General features: G+C 38.7%; 6 protein-coding genes across 6 annotated transcripts; 4 read left to right on the top strand and 2 right to left on the bottom strand.

Annotated features, from left to right (window-relative positions):
• Window positions 1-1,349: 1,349 nt before the first annotated feature.
• Window positions 1,350-2,768, top strand: CBG07170 (the record flags this gene model as incomplete). The annotated part of the gene is made up of 3 exons (XM_002632230.1): window positions 1,350-1,550; window positions 1,605-1,890; window positions 1,999-2,768. 3 exons carry the CDS (start codon window positions 1,350-1,352, stop codon window positions 2,766-2,768), a joined length of 1,257 nt encoding a protein of 418 aa, XP_002632276.1.
• Window positions 2,769-4,122: 1,354 nt separating this feature from the next.
• On the top strand, window positions 4,123-6,502 carry CBG07169 (the record flags this gene model as incomplete). The annotated part of the gene is made up of 4 exons (XM_002632229.2): window positions 4,123-4,209; window positions 4,623-4,917; window positions 5,081-5,324; window positions 5,917-6,502. The coding sequence occupies 4 exons, from the start codon at window positions 4,123-4,125 to the stop codon at window positions 6,500-6,502; spliced, it is 1,212 nt and encodes a 403-aa protein (XP_002632275.2).
• Window positions 6,503-6,746: 244 nt separating this feature from the next.
• On the top strand, window positions 6,747-8,243 carry CBG07168 (the record flags this gene model as incomplete). The annotated part of the gene is made up of 4 exons (XM_045243165.1): window positions 6,747-6,932; window positions 7,049-7,361; window positions 7,410-7,653; window positions 7,700-8,243. The coding sequence occupies 4 exons, from the start codon at window positions 6,747-6,749 to the stop codon at window positions 8,241-8,243; spliced, it is 1,287 nt and encodes a 428-aa protein (XP_045093377.1).
• A 422-nt stretch (window positions 8,244-8,665) lies between these two features.
• CBG07167 lies at window positions 8,666-10,418 on the bottom strand (the record flags this gene model as incomplete). Its single annotated transcript, XM_045243166.1, has 3 exons — window positions 8,666-9,018; window positions 9,296-9,805; window positions 9,878-10,418. The coding sequence occupies 3 exons, from the start codon at window positions 10,416-10,418 to the stop codon at window positions 8,666-8,668; spliced, it is 1,404 nt and encodes a 467-aa protein (XP_045093378.1).
• A 779-nt stretch (window positions 10,419-11,197) lies between these two features.
• On the top strand, window positions 11,198-15,113 carry CBG07165 (the record flags this gene model as incomplete). Its single annotated transcript, XM_045243167.1, has 4 exons — window positions 11,198-11,389; window positions 11,444-11,723; window positions 12,455-12,928; window positions 14,758-15,113. 4 exons carry the CDS (start codon window positions 11,198-11,200, stop codon window positions 15,111-15,113), a joined length of 1,302 nt encoding a protein of 433 aa, XP_045093379.1.
• Window positions 15,114-15,451: 338 nt separating this feature from the next.
• CBG07164 lies at window positions 15,452-17,311 on the bottom strand (the record flags this gene model as incomplete). Its single annotated transcript, XM_002632225.1, has 4 exons — window positions 15,452-15,798; window positions 15,848-16,357; window positions 16,786-17,065; window positions 17,111-17,311. 4 exons carry the CDS (start codon window positions 17,309-17,311, stop codon window positions 15,452-15,454), a joined length of 1,338 nt encoding a protein of 445 aa, XP_002632271.1.
• Window positions 17,312-18,282: the final 971 nt, after the last annotated feature.

The following is an 18,282-nucleotide window of genomic DNA, read 5'->3' on the forward strand; positions in this document are numbered from 1 at the left end:
AAAAAATACACAGTATTCCTAAAAGTGTAGTACCCCTAAAATGAGAAAATTCAGTACCCTTGACATTGGAAAAGTACAGTACCCCCTAGCTAAAACTATGGTATCTATGTAGAAAGTAAATTACAGTATCCCTAACATAGGAATATTCTATGAGATGGGAAAAGTACAGCATCCTCTAGTTAAAAATAAATAATGTATTTTTTCCGTAAGAAGTAAATTACAGTATCCCTGACATTGGAATTGTCCGAAAGTACAGTACCCCAAGAACGGGACAATTACAGTACTCTCTAGCTAAAACTATGGTATCTATGTAAAATAAAAAATGAAAGGGACATCCGACTACAAACGGATGAGCAATGATGACCTTTGTTTATAATATACTTATCGGTGGGGCGGGGGTGTGAACACTGACACCGAAATATGATCTCCCGACAGCAGATCAAAAAAAGGGAATAAGATTTATGGGCAGCAGATGGTCCGACTACTTTCTATGAACTTACCAAGTGAAAATTTCTTTTGAGTTTATCATTAAGATTTTGCCTTAGGGCCCTTCTATTAGAGAGACCATTCTAATACTTTTTCAATGGTTCCAGGGGTTCTTAACACAAGAGAAACAAGAAAATGCAAATCGACTTTATTAGTTAAAGAAAAAAACGGTAGAAAAATCTGATAATTGGCATTTCTGAGGGTTTGAGATAGCAGAAACCATTGTAGTTGTGGTGACAGGAAGCGTCTGGAAAAATGAGATATTGAGAATATTCAGAGTTAGATTCGTCAAAACACTTTAAAACTAAAAAGCGGTCATTTTTAGCTCTTGGAATTTTTTGAAGTTTTTATTGTTTAAAGTTTGAATTTCCTGGAATTTCTGAGTTCCCAAAACATCGTATTATCTGGGAACTTCGAAATATTCATGTAAAAGTTTTACTGTGTTGAAAAAAAAATATTCAAAAAATGAGTAATAACAAAACACACCTAGAATGAACTAAAATTATATCCCAACTGAAATTTTCCGGACTCAAAATGTGCTAAAGAATTTTTGTCTTATCAGTCTGCCTCCCGATCTGACATCATTGGTCTCTAAAAACACGAAACTTCCGTCAGGAAATTCAAGACAACGTAAGACTAAATGATTCAGAGCAGTTAAATGATTCAGAGCAGTTAAAAAGCCGTTAAAAGGAAACTTTGAAACATCCTATTTCAATTTTTTGCACTGATCGTCTTATCAGTAACCCACAACCCGCAAATAAAAACCCTCCGGGAGGAGTGCAGATTGTCAAAAAAAAAATACCCATTAATGTTTCTTATCTTTCTTACCTCATGGTTTTCCATTAATCCAATTTTTTCAGGTAATGATCTTCCCAAAACTCATGAAGTTTACAATTTTTGCTCTCCTCTTCGGAATCATCCATTGCTCATCCGTATGTCCCGATGGATATGCAATGGTCCTGGACAAGTGTCTAATGGCCATCAAGAATCCAATGACACATTCTCAAGCTGAAACCGCTTGTACTTATACCGGAGGAACCTTGGTTAACATCAAAAGTGCCATCGTGAGTTTTTTGTTAAATAAAATAATCTTACAGGTACAATTTTTTAATGTTCAGGAGAACCGAGCCGTGTCCCAATTCGCCTCGAACTCTGGAATCAATCAAACTTGGATTGGGTTGTTCTGCTTCGACAATAAAAACCCTTCGAAATGTTTCTACGATGATTATTCTGGAACTTCTGCCCTCTATGACAATTTTGCCAGTGGTTACCCCATGGTTGATGGTATTTATGGTGGATGTGTCTATACTTCAACCAGTGGATCGTTGGCTGGTAGATGGGTCAGTGTCAAATGTGAAGCAGAGAGTATGCCATTCATTTGTGAAATGCCGATTTCTACTTATGGTGAGTTCCGGGATTTATAGGATTTAAAGAAGCTCCTTGAGGATTTGAACATCGAAATCCTCCGAAATCTCTAAATCTGAATATTTTCAAAGTCCCATTTCTTTTCAGATGCTTCCTGCCCTCACAACTACAATGATTTCTGCTATCTCAAATCCTCTGAAATGCCAATTGCCACTGGAAAATTCGGAGACGCCTTAAAAATCTGTGAGGCTCAAAATGGCTCTCTCGTTTCAATCCATTCAAAACGAGAAATCGACTATATCAAAAGTCTCTACAGAGATCAAACTAGCATTCGGACCATCTTGATTGGAGCTCAACTAGTTCTCCCGAACCTCTATTCCTGGACTGATGGCTCTAATTTCGAAAGCTTCGATTATAGAGATCCTTTGAGTTCTGCATCCAATAATGATAACAAGTGCCTCTTCATGGATATTTCATCAGGATTATGGTCCAGTGGCACTTGTGACTATATTGGGAGCTCCTTCCTGTGCAAAATTCCACTCTCCGTCGTTCCAACTCCCCAGTCTGAAATTTTGTCGGAAAGCAACCCTTCAGACTTCTCCAAATGCAATACCACTTTTCTAATGGCTCCTGGAGAATTCACTTCTTATGGATACCTTAGCACTGATCCAGCTGAGCCACCGGTTTACTGTACATGGAAAATCGTCACCACTGGTGCTTACAAAATGAGATTGTTCTTCACTGATGTCAACACTTATAACCCCATCTATGTCTATGCAGAAAATGGAAACGAAATCGAACGGGTTAGATACAGTTCATCCTCTGTGATTTCTCGATCCAACATCGTGAATGTGGCATTCCAAGCGTCTGGACGTCCTGGTTACACTGGATTCAAAGCTGTGGTTCTGGCTTATTGATGTTTCTTTCGTTTTGTTTTTCACAAATAAAGTTAACTTGCATTAACCTTTTTTTCGAATTTCAAAAGATACATGTAGTCCAAATCCCAAGCTGTTGAACCAAAAAATTAATACCAAAAAATTAATTTAAAAAAAATATTTTTTACAAAAAGTATTTCGAAAAAAAAATCTGCTAAAATTTCTGAAAACCAAGCTTAAAATCTGTTTGTGTTTTTTTGAAAAATGCGAAAAATGAGATGAAAACAGTAATAAAGTTCAACAAATGGCATATTTCAGAAAAATGCACAAGTGGCTCAGCGCGATATTTCACAATTTCCACTATCAATCTGACGTCCCGGGTTCGATTCCACTGCGTGTCAAACCTTTTGTTGAACGGAGTGTATCTTGGAAATGGGGTTCTGTTATAAGTTCCACTAAAGCTCTCAATATTATTTCCATACTGATCAGAGATGTTCAATGCTCCGTAACTGGCCCAGAAATCGAAATAGATGCCTAGGCGATAAGGTCCAAGGGCTCGAATCTGCCAGGTACAGTAAGAAGATGGAGCATTGGGATAGCCAAATGAGAAGATGGAGCCAGGAGCTAGAAGGAGGGTTGTGTTGCAGTTGGAAGCGTCTGGAAGGTTTTCTGGAAGTTTCGGCTCCTTGGTAGATCGGATTTCATGGTTCCTAGATAGTGCAGGTTTCCTGGTGGTAAGAGATGCATGAGTTGAATCCGTATAAAACAAACTTTTACACAGGTACTCGAATTTCTGACTGCAATCCACTTGGGACCATAATTCATCACCTTGAACATCCATAACCAGACAATTTCCTTTTTGGAAGTTTAAAAGATACATAGAAATCCCAACTTGTTCCGCCCGTTGAATCTGAAAATCAATATTTTTAGATTCAACAAATTTTGTAGCCTGGGGTCTGTTTGTAAGTTTAAAAGCGCGAAAATCAACTGAAAACAGTTTCAAAAGTTTAAAAAAGGCATTTTTCAGAAAATTACACTACACTAATGGCTCAGTGGGAAATTTTACAATTTCTACTACCAATCTGACGACCCTGAGTGTTTGAGCTTCCTCAATTCTTACAATTTAAATTTTGATTGTTCAAATTTTTCAGATTACCTTGTATAGAGTTTGACGTAACTAACACCACCCACATGGCCATCAAAACCCCTTATCAGTAAAAGTTATTTGTTCAAAAATTCCCCTACGAACAACTGTACACACACATATAAACTCACCTGATTGCCGAAAAAATTGTTGCGAAAAATGATTTTTCTCCTTTTTCTTCTTCTCCCCTCAGTTTTTAGCCTAATTTGCCCAGAAGGATATTTTCTGGTGAACGAGTCGAAATGCCTAAAAATGGTTTGGACCAAGATGGGACATCGAGATGCAGAGGTCACTTGTAAAGCGTCTGGAGGCACATTGGTCACTATTAAAAACGCTATTGTGGGTTTTTCTTGAAATTCAGAAATTCAGAAATTCAGAAATTCAGAAATTCAGAAATTCAGAAATTCAGAAATTCAGAAATTCAGAAATTCAGAAATTCAGAAATTCAGAAATTCAGAAATTCAGAAATTCAGAAATTCAGAAATTCAGAAATTCAGAAATTCAGAAATTCAGAAATTCAGAAATTCAGAAATTCAGAAATTCGGAAATTCAGAAATTCAGAAATTCAGAAATTCAGAAATTCAGAAATTCAGAAATTCAGAAATTCAGAAATTCAGAAATTCAGAAATTCAGAAATTCAGAAATTCAGAAATTCAGAAATTCAGAAATTCAGAAATTCAGAAATTCAGAAATTCAGATTTCCAATTAATTCTTCAATTTTTAAATTTTCAAACTTCTCTAGAAATTTTTAGGACAACCAAGCAGTGTACAACTTTGCGAATCAAGGAGGCGTCGAGGCCATTTGGATTGGAATCTCCTGTTTCGGCAACACTTCATCTTCCTGCTTCTGGGATGACGCTTCTGGATCCGCAGTGTCTTATAACAACTTTCCAGCTGGCTCAATATATGCTCCTTGCACTTCCATGCAAACCGGCGATTTTCAGTCACTCCAGGGAAAATGGATTACCCGAGATTGTTATGACTATCCTGGAATGTCTATGTTCTCCCCAATGCCATTCGTCTGTGAAGTTCCGTCTACTGTGAAGCGTGAGTCAACAACTTTGAGCTTATATATCTACTTTCCTGTTAAAGATATCAAAAAGTTGTCAACAGGTAACATATTCATCATAATATTATCTACATTTAATCAGTTGACACCTTTTTGATATCTTTCACAAGAACCGAGATAATCAGGCTCAAAAAGTTTGAGCTTGGTGGATGGCTGGTTGCGTGAACAATTACAACCGTTATTGCTATGTGAAATCAATGAACTTGGGAATGGGAACCGAAAACCGTGCTGATACTGGGACAAATGCTGACCGGATCTGTAAATCTTTCGGAAGAAATCTACCTTCGATTCATTCAAAAATGGAAGTGGACTATATTCGAAATTTGTACAACGGAACGAACACCACACATGTCTATATTGGAGGGCAAGCAGGAACAGGGGACAGGTGACGCGGCTTCAAATTTCGGAAACCAAGCTTAAAGTCTGTCTTTGAGTTTTAAAAGTGCGAAAAATGAGCTGAAAACAGTGGAAACGTGCGAAAAACGGTAATTTTCAGAAAAATGCACAAGTGGCTCAGTGGGAGATTTCACAATTTCCACTATCAATCCAACGACCCGGGTTCGGTTTCATTCGGTGAAAAAACTTTTTTATTTTTGTTTAAACCGATTTGAAATCATTCTAGACGGTCCAAGAAGCTGGAAAAAGTACAAAGTTCAAAAAAAAAAATTTCCGAAAAATAATCATACAATTTTTTTCAATCCGGTTTCGGGTCTCTAGAACCTTCTAGAATAATTTGAAATCGATTTAAACGAAGTTAAAAACGTTTTGCCACCGAGGGGAATCGAACCCGGGTCGTCAGATTGGTAAATTGAGAAATCTCCCACTGAGCCATTCGACCATTTTTCTGAAAAATGCAATTTTTCGCACTTTTTTACCGTTTGCAGCTCATTTTTCGCAGTTTCAAGACACAAATACAGATTTTAAGCTCAGTTTTCAGCAATTTTAAAAGTTTTTTTTTTCGAAATTTTTGATTTCAGATTTAACTGGCTGGATGGAACAGCTTGGGATTTCAACTACATGGATCCTTTAAACATCCAAAAAGGAAATTGTCTGGTTATGGATGTTCAAGGTGATGGGCTTTGGTCCCAAGAGGATTGCAGTCAGAAATTCGAGTACCTTTGTAAAAGCTTGATTATTACTGATCCAACCCCCGCGCCTTTGACTACCAAGACGCCTGGAAATCCAGAAATCGAATCTGCCAAAGAATCGAAACTTCCAGAAAACCTTCTAGACGCTTCCAACTGCAATTCAACCCTCCTTCTAGCTCCTGGCTCCATCTTCTCATTTGGCTATCCCAATGCTCCATCTTCTTACTGTACCTGGCAGATTCGAGCCCTTGGACCTTATCGGCTAGGCATCTATTTTAACTTCTGGGCCACTTACGGAGCATTGAACATCTCGGATCAGTATGGAAATAATATTGGGAGCTTCAGTGGAACTTATAACAGAACCCCATTCCCAAGATACACTCCGTTTAACATTGCTACAGTAACCTTTGAGCCAAGACCAAAAACCGGGTCGGAAGAGGATAAAGGGTTTCATGCAGAGGTTTTGATGATTTGATTTGATTTTGAGGAATAAATAATTTTTAGTTTTCAAATCGTTTTCAAAAAGCAAATCGGAAAAATCAAACTTCAAACATCGAATTCTATATTAAATTTATCAAAAAATCAGTCCTACGCAAGCCACCCCTTTCCTTATCAGTTTTCGAACTATTTGTTCACATTTAGAATTCCACAAACTCTCGGGGAACAATTGTGCATACCTACTTATAAAACCCTGTTGATAAGATTAATTTTGTTGCAAAATGATTCCTCTTCTTCTTCTTTTTCTCCTTCTTCCCTCAACTTTTTGTCTTATTTGCCCAAAAGAATACTATCTTGTAAATGATTCAAAATGCCTGAAAGCCGTCTGGACCCGGGCAACTCACTCAGATGCTGAATCTAATTGTACTGCATCAGGAGGCACGCTGGTTAATATCAAAAATGCTATTGTGAGTTTTTGGTATTTGAAAATAGTTGGGACGAAGATTTAAGCCTAGTTTGAGCCCCTAGAATTGAGATTTTGGCTATTTATGACTCTTCAATATTGAGATCGTAACCTTTCCAGGACAACCATGCTGTTTTCAACTTTGGTAACACAGCTGGATTAGATTCCATTTGGATTGGTCTCTCTTGTTTTGGCAACACCACATCTTCTTGCTTCTGGGATGACGCATCAGGCAGTGCTGCTTCTTACAGTAATTTCGATTCTTTTGGCCCTAACCAAGCTGGCGACAGAAATTGTGTTCGCATGGCGGTGTCGACAGAAAGTGTGACGATGGGAAACTCAGGAAGATGGTCAAGTTCTAATTGTGGTAATAATTTCGCCATGTATAGTTCCGGCTACATTTGTGAAGCACCGCCTACATTGAATGCCAATCGTGAGTCATTTAAAAAAAAAACAAATCAAGCACCCGAAAAGAATTCAGCGTACAATTCAATGACTCCCGCATGCAATTACAACTACAATCGGAAATGCTATATGAGATCCAATGACTACGGAGCAGTATATTATAAACAGTCCGCTGCAAACAATTATTGTCTTATGATGGGATATACTGGAGGCTTAGCGTCGATCCACTCAAAAATTGATGTTGATTTTATTCGAAATCTGTACAAAGGAACCAATACAACACATGTCTATATTGGAGCAATGGCGGAGACTGCGGATAGGTGAGGCGATATTTGTTTTTGAACAACTCAGAAAAACAGTCTCTAGATTCAACTGGATAGATGGAACAGCTTGGGATTTCAACTACATGGACCCTCTGAACTTCCAAAAGGCAAAATGTCTGGTTATGGATGTCCAAGGGGATGGACTATGGTCTCCAATGGATTGCGATCAGCAACTTCCATTCTTATGCGGTCGAAAAATCTTGGAATATCTACCAGCTCTTGTCCCCGAAGCCAAATTTCAGGAACCCAACGTTCTAGACGCTTCAAACTGCAACTCAACCCTTCTTCTGGCTCCTGGCTCCATCTCCTCTTTTGGCTATCCTGGTACTCCATCTGGAACCTGTATCTGGCAGATTCGAGCTCTTGGACCTTATCGTCTAGGCATCTATTTCGACCTATGGGCCACTCTCGGATCATTGAGTATTTATGACGAGTTTGGAACGAATATCGGGAACGTATTTGGGTCATATAACACCCCGCCATTCGCAAAATACACTCCGTTTAACATTGCCAAAATTGTCTATGAGGCGAGAAGAAATCCAGATCCTAATGATAGAGGATTTCATGCAGTGATAATGATGATTTGAAGAACTTTGAAACAATAAAGAATGTTATGTTCAGTGTATTGAGTTTGACGCAAACCACCCACTTTCTTATCAGTTTAAAAACTATTTGTTCACATTTAGAATTCCTCAAACTCTCGGGAACAATCGTGCATACCTCTCTGTAAAACCTCTAGTGATAAGAACATTTTGTTACAAAATGATATCTCTTCTTCTCCTATTTCTTCTACTTCCCTCAACTTTTTGTCTTATTTGCCCAAAAGAATACTATCTTGTAAATGAGTCGATACACTCCTTTTAACATTGCTACAGTAACCTTTGAGCCAATACCAAAAACTGGGTCGGAAGAGGATAAAAGCTTCCATGCAGTGGTTTTAATGGTTTAAAATGGAAAAAAAACGCGATACAATACATATTTATATACAGTTAATATATGTACAGTACATTTAAAACGGCAATATCGTAGCACTAAATCCATGCTTCTGATATTGTGCATCTTTCACAGAGTCGTGAGTTATCGTTATCACATTACTGGGTGCTAGTACACTAAATGGATCATGATCAAACTGATTAAAAGATAACAGGGTGCCATTACTACTATAAACAAATACCGGCTCATAAACTGAGAAATCCGTGAAATATAAGCCAAGACGGAAGGCACCGAGGACAGCGATCTTCCAGGTGCATAGCATTGATCGGGGTGATTGATTTGGGTAGTCGATTGAAGTAATTGTTCCTGGCGCCAAGAAGAGGGTTGTGTTGCAGTGGGAAACTTCCGCTAGGTTGATGGTCTTGGAGGCTGAAAAATTGGAAGAATTTTGATTCGTTTTAAAATTTTAAAATTTGTCAGAATTTCGATTTCTAATGCTTTTCATCGTTTTGAGCTCATTACCAGTTTCAAAACAAGCCCAAACTCGACTAAGCTCCGCCTATTTTGAATTTTCACCTTGACACGCGACGCACGACCGCGACGCGCCTGAAAAATCAAAGTGTGCAGAGCCTAGTCGTGTGGGGGCTCAATTTGAAGCTCACGATCTTAGAATGTGTTATAAGTAGTTTTTAGAGACTTTACTCACATTTGACCATTTGGAATTTTGGATTAACAACTTTTTCGTTTTCCTCTTCCAAATCCTGGTCCTCTGCCGCTTCCACCTCATCCTCCACACCTACAGTAGCCTTCCCTGCTTTCCTCACACATACAAAGTCCTGAATTGTTTGACAAATTGTCTGATACCACATCCCATTATCCTCTCTATCATTCCCCACATTCATGGTCAAACAATTTCCCTTTGCAGTACTCAATGGATCAAAATTCTCGTATTTAAATTTGGTCCCATCGGTCCATGCAAATTCATCAGGGACAATTGCATGGGCTCCTAAAGAGACTTGGTTGATGTCAGTGCCATTGTAAAGGGATTTTATATAGTCGACTTCTTCTCTAGAGTGAATTGAGAGGAGTTCCATGGAATGGGTATGACAAATGGATTCGGTTGCGTAGAATGTTCTGTTCATCACTGGAATATTGAGTTCAAAAGATGGGTAGTAGCAGTTGCCATCGTAGTTGTGGATACAGTCTGGGTGGGGGTCTGGAAAAAGTCTGTTCCATTATTTCTAAATTCTGTTCCAATAGTTTTTTTTCTTGATTTCTACACACTAACCATCTACAGTAGTCGGCGCTTCACACACATACCACAGCCCAGTCCATTCACACGGAGAGGTGGACCATCTTCCGATGTCATTTCCAAACGTTTCCATGAAAACGCATCCACTTCTTTCTGTATCAATCCTTGGAAATCCTGGGTTGAAATTACTGTATTTAATTGGCCCAGATCCATCGTCCAGGTAGCAAAGATTCGTTTGATTCCCGAAACAATACATTCCCATCCAAATGTATGCCAATCCATGATTCGATGCCAAATCGTTGATAGCACGGTTGTCCTGGAATTTTCGGATTTTGCGGTTTAGCGAGAATTCAAAAATTTCAAATTTCAAAAATCTTACAATTGCATTATTGACCGTAAACAAGTGTCCTCCGTAGCTCCTACATTGTTGCTCAGCTTCCAAATGTTTCAGAGAGGTTTGTGCGAATTTCAGACATTTTTTATTTTTATAAAGCTCAAAACCTCGGGGACAGGATTTTTGAGTCACAGAGTAGCCCAGAGAGAATAGGGAAAAGTAAAGGAAAATAGAGAAATTCATTCTTATCAAATTTCGATTTCTTCCAGACTTTTATACCTGCTGTATTGTCAGCAAAAACTAAAAAAACAGGAAAAACGGTTTTACTGATAAAATACAAACTACACTGTATGATTTTGATGATAAGGGAAACCTGAAGGACAAGAGAAATGAACAAAGTGATTAAAAAAGCTGAAGCTGTTGAAACTGAGCTGAAAACAGTTAAAAAACCTCGAAAAATGCACAAACGGCTCGGTGGGATTTTTCATAATTTTCACTGCCAATCTGACGACCCGAGTTCAATTCCACTCAGTGGTCAAATTTTTTTATTTTTGTTTAGAAATATTTTAAATTATTCTAGAAGGTTCTAGAGGCCGAAAACCGGTTAAAATTTTCTACACTTTCTAATAGCTTTCTAAATTTTTTTAACAGCTTTTTCTAAACTTTCTAATAGCTTTCTGAATTTTCCTAATACCTTTTTCGGCCACTAGAAGCTTCTAGAACAATTTAAAATGGTCTAACTAAAAATAACAAAGACTTGCCACCGAGTGGAATCGAACCCGGGTTGTCAGATTGGTAGTGGAATATATGAAATATCCCACTGAGCCATTTGTGCAACAATTTTTGTAGATTGTATTCTAATGTCATGTTTTACAAAAAGCACAGACCCCAGAGAGCATTTTTCATCACTTCTCTTATCTGGTTCTGTTGAACAGACTGCTCTCTCTCTCTCTCTCCGAAGATGACAATTTTTATAAAAATATATAAAAGAGACCAACAGACAAAAAGAACTATATCAAAAAATGCTTCAAAAATTCATATTTTTCCTGCTTTTTTTGGTCTTGGCCTCTGCCAAAACCATTTGCCCCAAAGGATTCGCCCTAATAAATGGTAACAAGTGCTTAAATATATTTTCGGACCACTACAAACATCGAGACGCCGAAACTAAGTGCTCTGAATTTGGAGGAACTCTAGTTACAGTACATAATGCAATTGTAAGTCTGAAATTTTAAGATTTGAGCATAAAATTTTCAATTCCCGCCTTTCAGGACAACACAGCAGTGGCGAATTTTGCCGGAGCAGCTGTTGCTCAGTACACTTGGCTTGGAATCTTCTGTTTTGGAAATACCACAGCTCAATGTTACTCGGATGATGGGTCCGGTGCCTTGGGCTACAGTAATTTTATTCCTGGGCATCCGAAAATCGATGGTGGCTTTGGTGGATGTGTTTATATGCAGACTTATGGTCCGGCAAAGGGCAAATGGTATAGTGGACCTTGTGATGTCACAAGATTGGCTTTTGTTTGTGAAGCGCCGACTACAGTGGAAGGTTTGTTCAAATCATGTTAAAGGTGGGGGGACAGGAGATTTTTCGTAGTTTTTTTGTAGCTAGAGTATGCATTCTACCGTCACGGTGTACAACGCTTAATGTCTCTCTGCGTACAGCTGTCGTCCTCGCCTTTATGTATGCAATCGGGCGTCCGCTTTCTCTTTGCCCGCGTGGCTCAGTCGGTAGCGGCGCCGCACCCTCAATCATCGCCTTCACAAGTTCAACTCCTCGAGGGGCATCTTTGAACGGAATTTCGAGAACATTATTTTTTTCATGTCCCCCCACCTTTAATCATGCTAATCAAGATAATCATATTAATCATTTTATATCTTGTTATATCATGTTATATCACGTTATACCATGTTATACCATGTTATACCATGTTATACCATGTTATACCATGTTATACCATGTTATACAATGTTATATCATGTTATATCATGTTGATGCTAGTTAGTTGCTGATCGGACATTTTGTGGCCTAGAAAAGCAAAACTCGGCCACGTGTAAAGTGATGTGAATTAAAACAAAAAATAACAAAATCTACAAAATGATACTAATTTTGAGTCTTTGATTTTCCATCCCGGCGATACCAGACACGATTTTGCTTGTCTGTTCGACGGCTGCTAATTTTGGACTTGGCTATTGTACATAGTAGAATTAAGTCGTTCTGTAGAGCTCCTCAAGCTTTACACTGTACTTTTAGATGGCCTAGAAATCACATTCTTCCAGACCCGACGTGTACCTACAACTACGATGGCAACTGCTACTACCCATCATTCGGAATGAAGTACTCATCCGACCTCAATGGAACATTTTCCGACGCGGAATACCTCTGCAACTACTTCTACCAAAGTCCCCTAGTCTCCATTCACTCCAGAATGGAGCTAGATTTCATCAGAAGCATTTTCAAGAACAATCTCCGAGGAGGATTCAATAAGGCTTTTATTGGTGCCAAGCCGAGTGCAAATGGAGATTGGGAATGGACTGATAACAGCAAAATGGACTATCAGAATATGGATCCAGTCTCCGAGAAGCCTGGAAAATGTTTGGTCATGGATTTGACGGCGGACAGGGCGGATAATGGAATGTGGTCTAGAATGGATTGTACTAAGGATACGATTTTTGCGTGTAAGAAGAAGATTGAGGGTCCGGCAAGTGTGGAAATGAATGTTAATCCGAAATTTAAGCAAGTAGAGAAAAAAGGTAGGTCATATTCGATAAATACACAAGGGGGCACCTCTCGGGCAGAGCTTCTCAGTCAAGCTCAATTACCTCGATTCCTATGAGAGATATCAACAATTTGTCAACTGATAAAGCATTGGTGATATTATGATGAATAATTTATCTGTTGACATTATTTTGGTATCGCTTATACAGTGCGTTTCATAAGTATAGGTTCACCCTCGGTAGACAAGGTGGGAAATCTTGGAGGTTTGGGGTTGTTATAATATTAAAGTCCATGTAAAAATACATATCGCCCACAATTTTTAGACCGCTACTACAAAAAATAAATTTTTTATGTCAGAAAAAGTCTTTTTTTTTGAAAAACGAGCGTTTCATAAGTATAGGTTCACCCCCGGAAAATTTAACATTAACAAAGTTTTATTCAATTCAATACTTTGTGGGCTTTCCACCAGTGGAAATAATAGAAAACAAGCGGTTTGGCATGGAATTTAACAACTTCTGGAGGTAAGGCTTCTTCAGGTTCTTCCATGCGTCTACGATGGCAGTTTGGAGCTCAGAAACGGTCTGGTATTGCTTTCCCTGACCATATACGACGCGCACGAGTTCAGCCCAAACATTCTCCATTGGGTTCAAATCCGGCGAACAAGCCGGCCAATCCATCACCTTGATTTTTTTGGACTTGAACCAGTCCAAAGTCGATCTGCTCGCATGAATCGAAGCATTGTCCTGTTGATATGTGAGCTGACGCCGATGAAAACGGCGAAGATATGGGATCAGTTTGGCAGTCATGACATCCTGATAGTCTGTCGAGTTCATTCTGAAGGAGACGAACGCCAAATCCACAGTACCGGCAGAAGAGAATGCTCCCCAGACCATAAGACGACCACCACCGAAGTTACGCTTGGAGAAATGGAGGGGATCCTTCTTCAGGTCGTGCCAGTAACTGTTGAAGCCGTCCGGCCCGTCCAGATTGAACTTTTTTTCATCGCTGAAGATGATCTGTAATAGAAAACAGCATAAGTGATGATTTCAAAAGCATTCCATACCTTATCCCAATCAGTTGCCATGTTGTTCCTTGCAAACTGAAGTCGGTTCGCCTTGTGAGCATCGGTGAGCATCGGCGCGGACATTAACTTGGCTCGGACAATGTTCTGATTGCTGTCCAGTGTTCTCCAGACCGTGGACTTGCACACATCCAGTTTCAGCTCATTCTTTATGTCGTTACAGCTCTTCATCGAATTGGATGCCAGTCTGATGATGCTTCTCGTGTCTCGATCCGTCAATTTTTTTGGAGCTCCGCTCTTCTTGTTGGTCTCGTAGTGGTCCGGATTGTTAACAAACGTGTTAATACAATTGAAAGACCTCCTAGCCTAGCTGCGATGCGCCGATTCGACCATCCAGCCGTTTTGAACGCGTCGATCTGAGCTCGCTCCGAATCCGAGAGATGAGTGGCTCGCGGCATAAGAAAAACGAAGTAAAAGACGCAAAAATAGTTAAAAACAGTAAAAATAGTTAAAAAGTTATCACCTATGTGAAACTGTAATTTTTTTCAAGGGTGAACCTATACTTATGAAACGCTCGTTTTTCAAAAAAAAAAGACTTTTTCTGACATAAAAAATTTATTTTTTGTAGTAGCGGTCTAAAAATTGTGGGCGATATGTATTTTTACATGGACTTTAATATTATAACAACCCCAAACCTCCAAGATTTCCCACCTTGTCTACCGAGGGTGAACCTATACTTATGAAACGCACTGTAGGAACCCAGATATTGGAGGTCAAAGTGAGAACTTCTTAATTGCCTATGAATCACCTTTCCCTCACCCCCCTTAATCAACTAATTTCCAGCTCAAAAACTCATCAACCTCGCCGACATGTCCCATTGCAACGCCACCCTCTTCCTAGCGCCAGGAGTCGTCACGTCCTTCGACTACCCCAGTAAACAAGCTCCGCCCACTTTCTGTACCTGGAGAATTGCTGTCCTTGGAGCCTATCGCCTTGGTATCTACTTCTCCGATTTCTCCCTAGGAGACACATTGAAGGTTTATGACGAGTTTGGAAACATTCTGGATGATCCTCATGGCACTCGGGCTCCGTATGGAAAGTTGGCTCCAACGAATATTATTACAATGACCCATGATGCTTCATATGATGCTCAATGGTCGTATCATGGCTTTAGTGCCACTATTTTGCCCTATGTGTAAATTTTGACATTGGTTTTTTTTTAAATTTGAATAAAGCTTTGTAATATTTCCTTTTTTGAATTTCTAACGTTCATATTTGAATTTGACAGCTTGAGAGCTTCAAAATGAGTACCATCATGTCCCACTTTTCTCTAATTGTGGGTTTTCGAACCCCTATGCGCCTTTAAAGTTAAAATTTCAAGAAAAAACAAAACGCTGTGGAACCTGGTCTTGTTTATACTCATTTTGAAGCTCTTGAATAATTCAAAAATATATTTTTCAGATAGAAATTCTTTTAAAATTGAGTTTATCAATTAACAAAAAGTTATTATTGATTTATTATTTCACCACAAAAAATTTCAATAAGGCAGAATCGTGGCACTGAACCCATGATAATTATAATAAGCATCATAACTAGAATCATGAGTGATTTGGACAACATTCGTCGCTCCGAGCACTGAGAATGGTCGTTGGTTTCCGTTTGGCTGACTGATAAGGTTTCCGAATTCGTCATAGATTCTCACATTGGCGTAGGTTGAGAAGTCAGTGAAGTAGATTCCGATTCTGTATGGCCCCAAAGCAGCCAGGTTCCAGGTACAGTAAGCCACTGGTGGTTGGGTGTTGGGGTATCCAAAGGATGTGATGGTTCCTGGAGACATGAGGATTGTGGCGTTGCAGTTGGAGTAGTCGAGAAGTTCCGAGTGCTCTGGAATTTGAAAAATGACGTATTAGGCTATCTCTAGGGAATCACTCACTTTTCAAGTTGAATCTTGGATTCACTCTCTTCTTCTCCACATTTTCTTCCTCCTCTTCCAAGCTACTGATAACATTTAGTGATGGCATTACAGTCGAAGCCATCACAGCTCCTCCAATTCGTCTTTTGCACAAGAAGTAGTTGATATTCTGACAATTCGTCTCGGACCACATTCCATTATTTGGCTTACTCGACAAATCCATAGCCAAACAGTCTCCCTTGATAGTTGCCAATGGATCAGTGTTATCAAAGTCCCAATTGGATCCATCAACCCAGTCGAAAGTGTCTGGAAGGAAGGCTTGGGCTCCCAGGTAGATGGATTGGGCTCCAGCGTTTCTGTAGATGGCTCTGATGTAGTCGACTTCGGGTTTTGAGTGGATGGAGACCAAATCGGCGTTGTTGGATTGGCAAATGGCTTCTGCTTGGGAGTAAGTGGCGTTTGGAGAGGAGATTTGGAGCTCGTGGGATGGCAGGTAGCAGTAGCCATTGTAGTTTCGTTTGCAGGATGAATCTGTAATAGTTAATTGAAGTCAACTGCAGTAAGTATCTTTGTATTGGGTAGTTATAGTTGTAAAATCAATCAGTTGACAACTTTTTGATCACTATGACAGTAACCCAGGTAAATAGGCTCAAAGTCAAAAAGCCCTTCTATTACGATCATGGTCCGCCATACAACAGTTTTTGGGCCGTAATTTTTAACAATTGTACCAAAAGCAAATTATCTGATTTTTTAAGTAGAGAGCTTTAAACTGAGTACTATCATTCCCCACTTTTCTCTAATTGTGTTTTTCAAATCCGAGGTACGGTACCCTTATGAGCCTTTAAAGGTGAAAAATCAACCCAGCCTTGTTTATACTCATTTCAAAGCTCTTGACGTAAATAATTCAAATATTAGAATTTCAGATAAAAATTCTGAAATTTGAGAGATTTATTCCTTACCTGGATTCGTCAATGGAACCTCGCAAATGAATGGCATGCCAATCACCTCACATGGTGCACTCATCCATTGTCCAGCATTCTTCCCCGAGACTTGCATGTACACACATCCTCCATTTCCTTGTACAGCTGGATTTCCAGCCGCGAAGCTCTTAAAGTTCAGTACCCCTGAGTTATCATCGGAATAGCAGGTGGTGGTGTTTCCAGTGGCGAAACAGAATACTCCGATCCATACTGTATTGGCTCCAACGCTAGCGGCAAGGTTGGTAATGGCTCTGTTGTCCTGAAATTAGGCGGGAATTCAAATTTTCCAAAATTTCAAACTCACCACTGCATTCTTGATAGTCACTAGGGTTCCCCCAAGATAAGAGCAATCAGTTTCAGCTTCTAAATGTTTCAGATTGTTCGTGAACACTCTCAAACACTTGTTCCCATTAATCAACTTGAATCCATTTGGACAAACTGCTCCGTGAGCTCCATAAAGTACAGCGAGAAGGAAAAGCAAAATTTGAAGAGACAATTTTGACATTTTGGTTTCCAATTGCCTTATCAATGCACTAATTATGGGTGTCTCTTTTATAGTAGGTGCATTTTAAGCCGAAGAAACTGATAAGAAACAAACCACATCACTTTTTTGTCTAGTTTCAACTTTTTCGGGTGGAGACGCTTTGCTGGTGGGGTGACATTGATGATAATGATGATTATGATGTCGATTTCATTTCAAAGTCGTAAAAGCGGAGTCTTATCTATCGAAAATTAGCGAAAAACCCATGTTTTATATAAAAATGATGCGATTTCCAAGGGTTTTTAGAGCCTCAAACAATAAACAGAGCCAAAAATTGTCCAAAATTTTGGAACCGAATTTCTGAATTCCAGGATTCTCCAGGTTTTAGAATTTCGGATTATTTTTTCTTGATTTTTAGAAGTTCCAGGATTACTGAATTTCCTGAATTTTTGAATTTCTGAATTTCTGAGTTTCTGAATCCCAGGATTCTTTAGGTTTTTAGAATTTTGGTTTTTTTTTTGATTTTTAGAAGTTCCAGGATTTTTGATTTTTAGGATTTCTGAATTTCTGAATTTCCTGAATTTCTGAATTTCCTGGAATTTCTGAATTTCTGAATTTCTGAATTTCTGAATTTCTGAATTTCTGAATTTCTGAATTTCCTGGAATTTCTGAATTTCTGAATTTCTGAATTTCTGAATTTCCTGGAATTTCTGAATTTCTGAATTTCTGAATTTCTGAATTTCCTGGATTCCTGAATTTCTGAATTTCTGAATTTCCTGGAATTTCTGAATTTCTGATTTTCTGAATTTATTTTTATGAAGTTTTATAAAATAATTTTAATTTGTTTATATACTTCTAAATTTTTCACTTATAGAAAATTGAAATAATTAGGAATTTAGGAAAATCCAAAATTTATAACTTTTGAAAGTTCGAAATATCGCAAAATAAAAATTATAAAAAACTCAATTATTCGAAATTTGAACATATTGAAATTC

The sequence above is a fragment of the Caenorhabditis briggsae genome (genome assembly GCF_000004555.2).
Source record: "Caenorhabditis briggsae complete genome, chrII, whole genome shotgun sequence".
NCBI lineage: Eukaryota > Metazoa > Nematoda > Chromadorea > Rhabditida > Rhabditidae > Caenorhabditis > Caenorhabditis briggsae.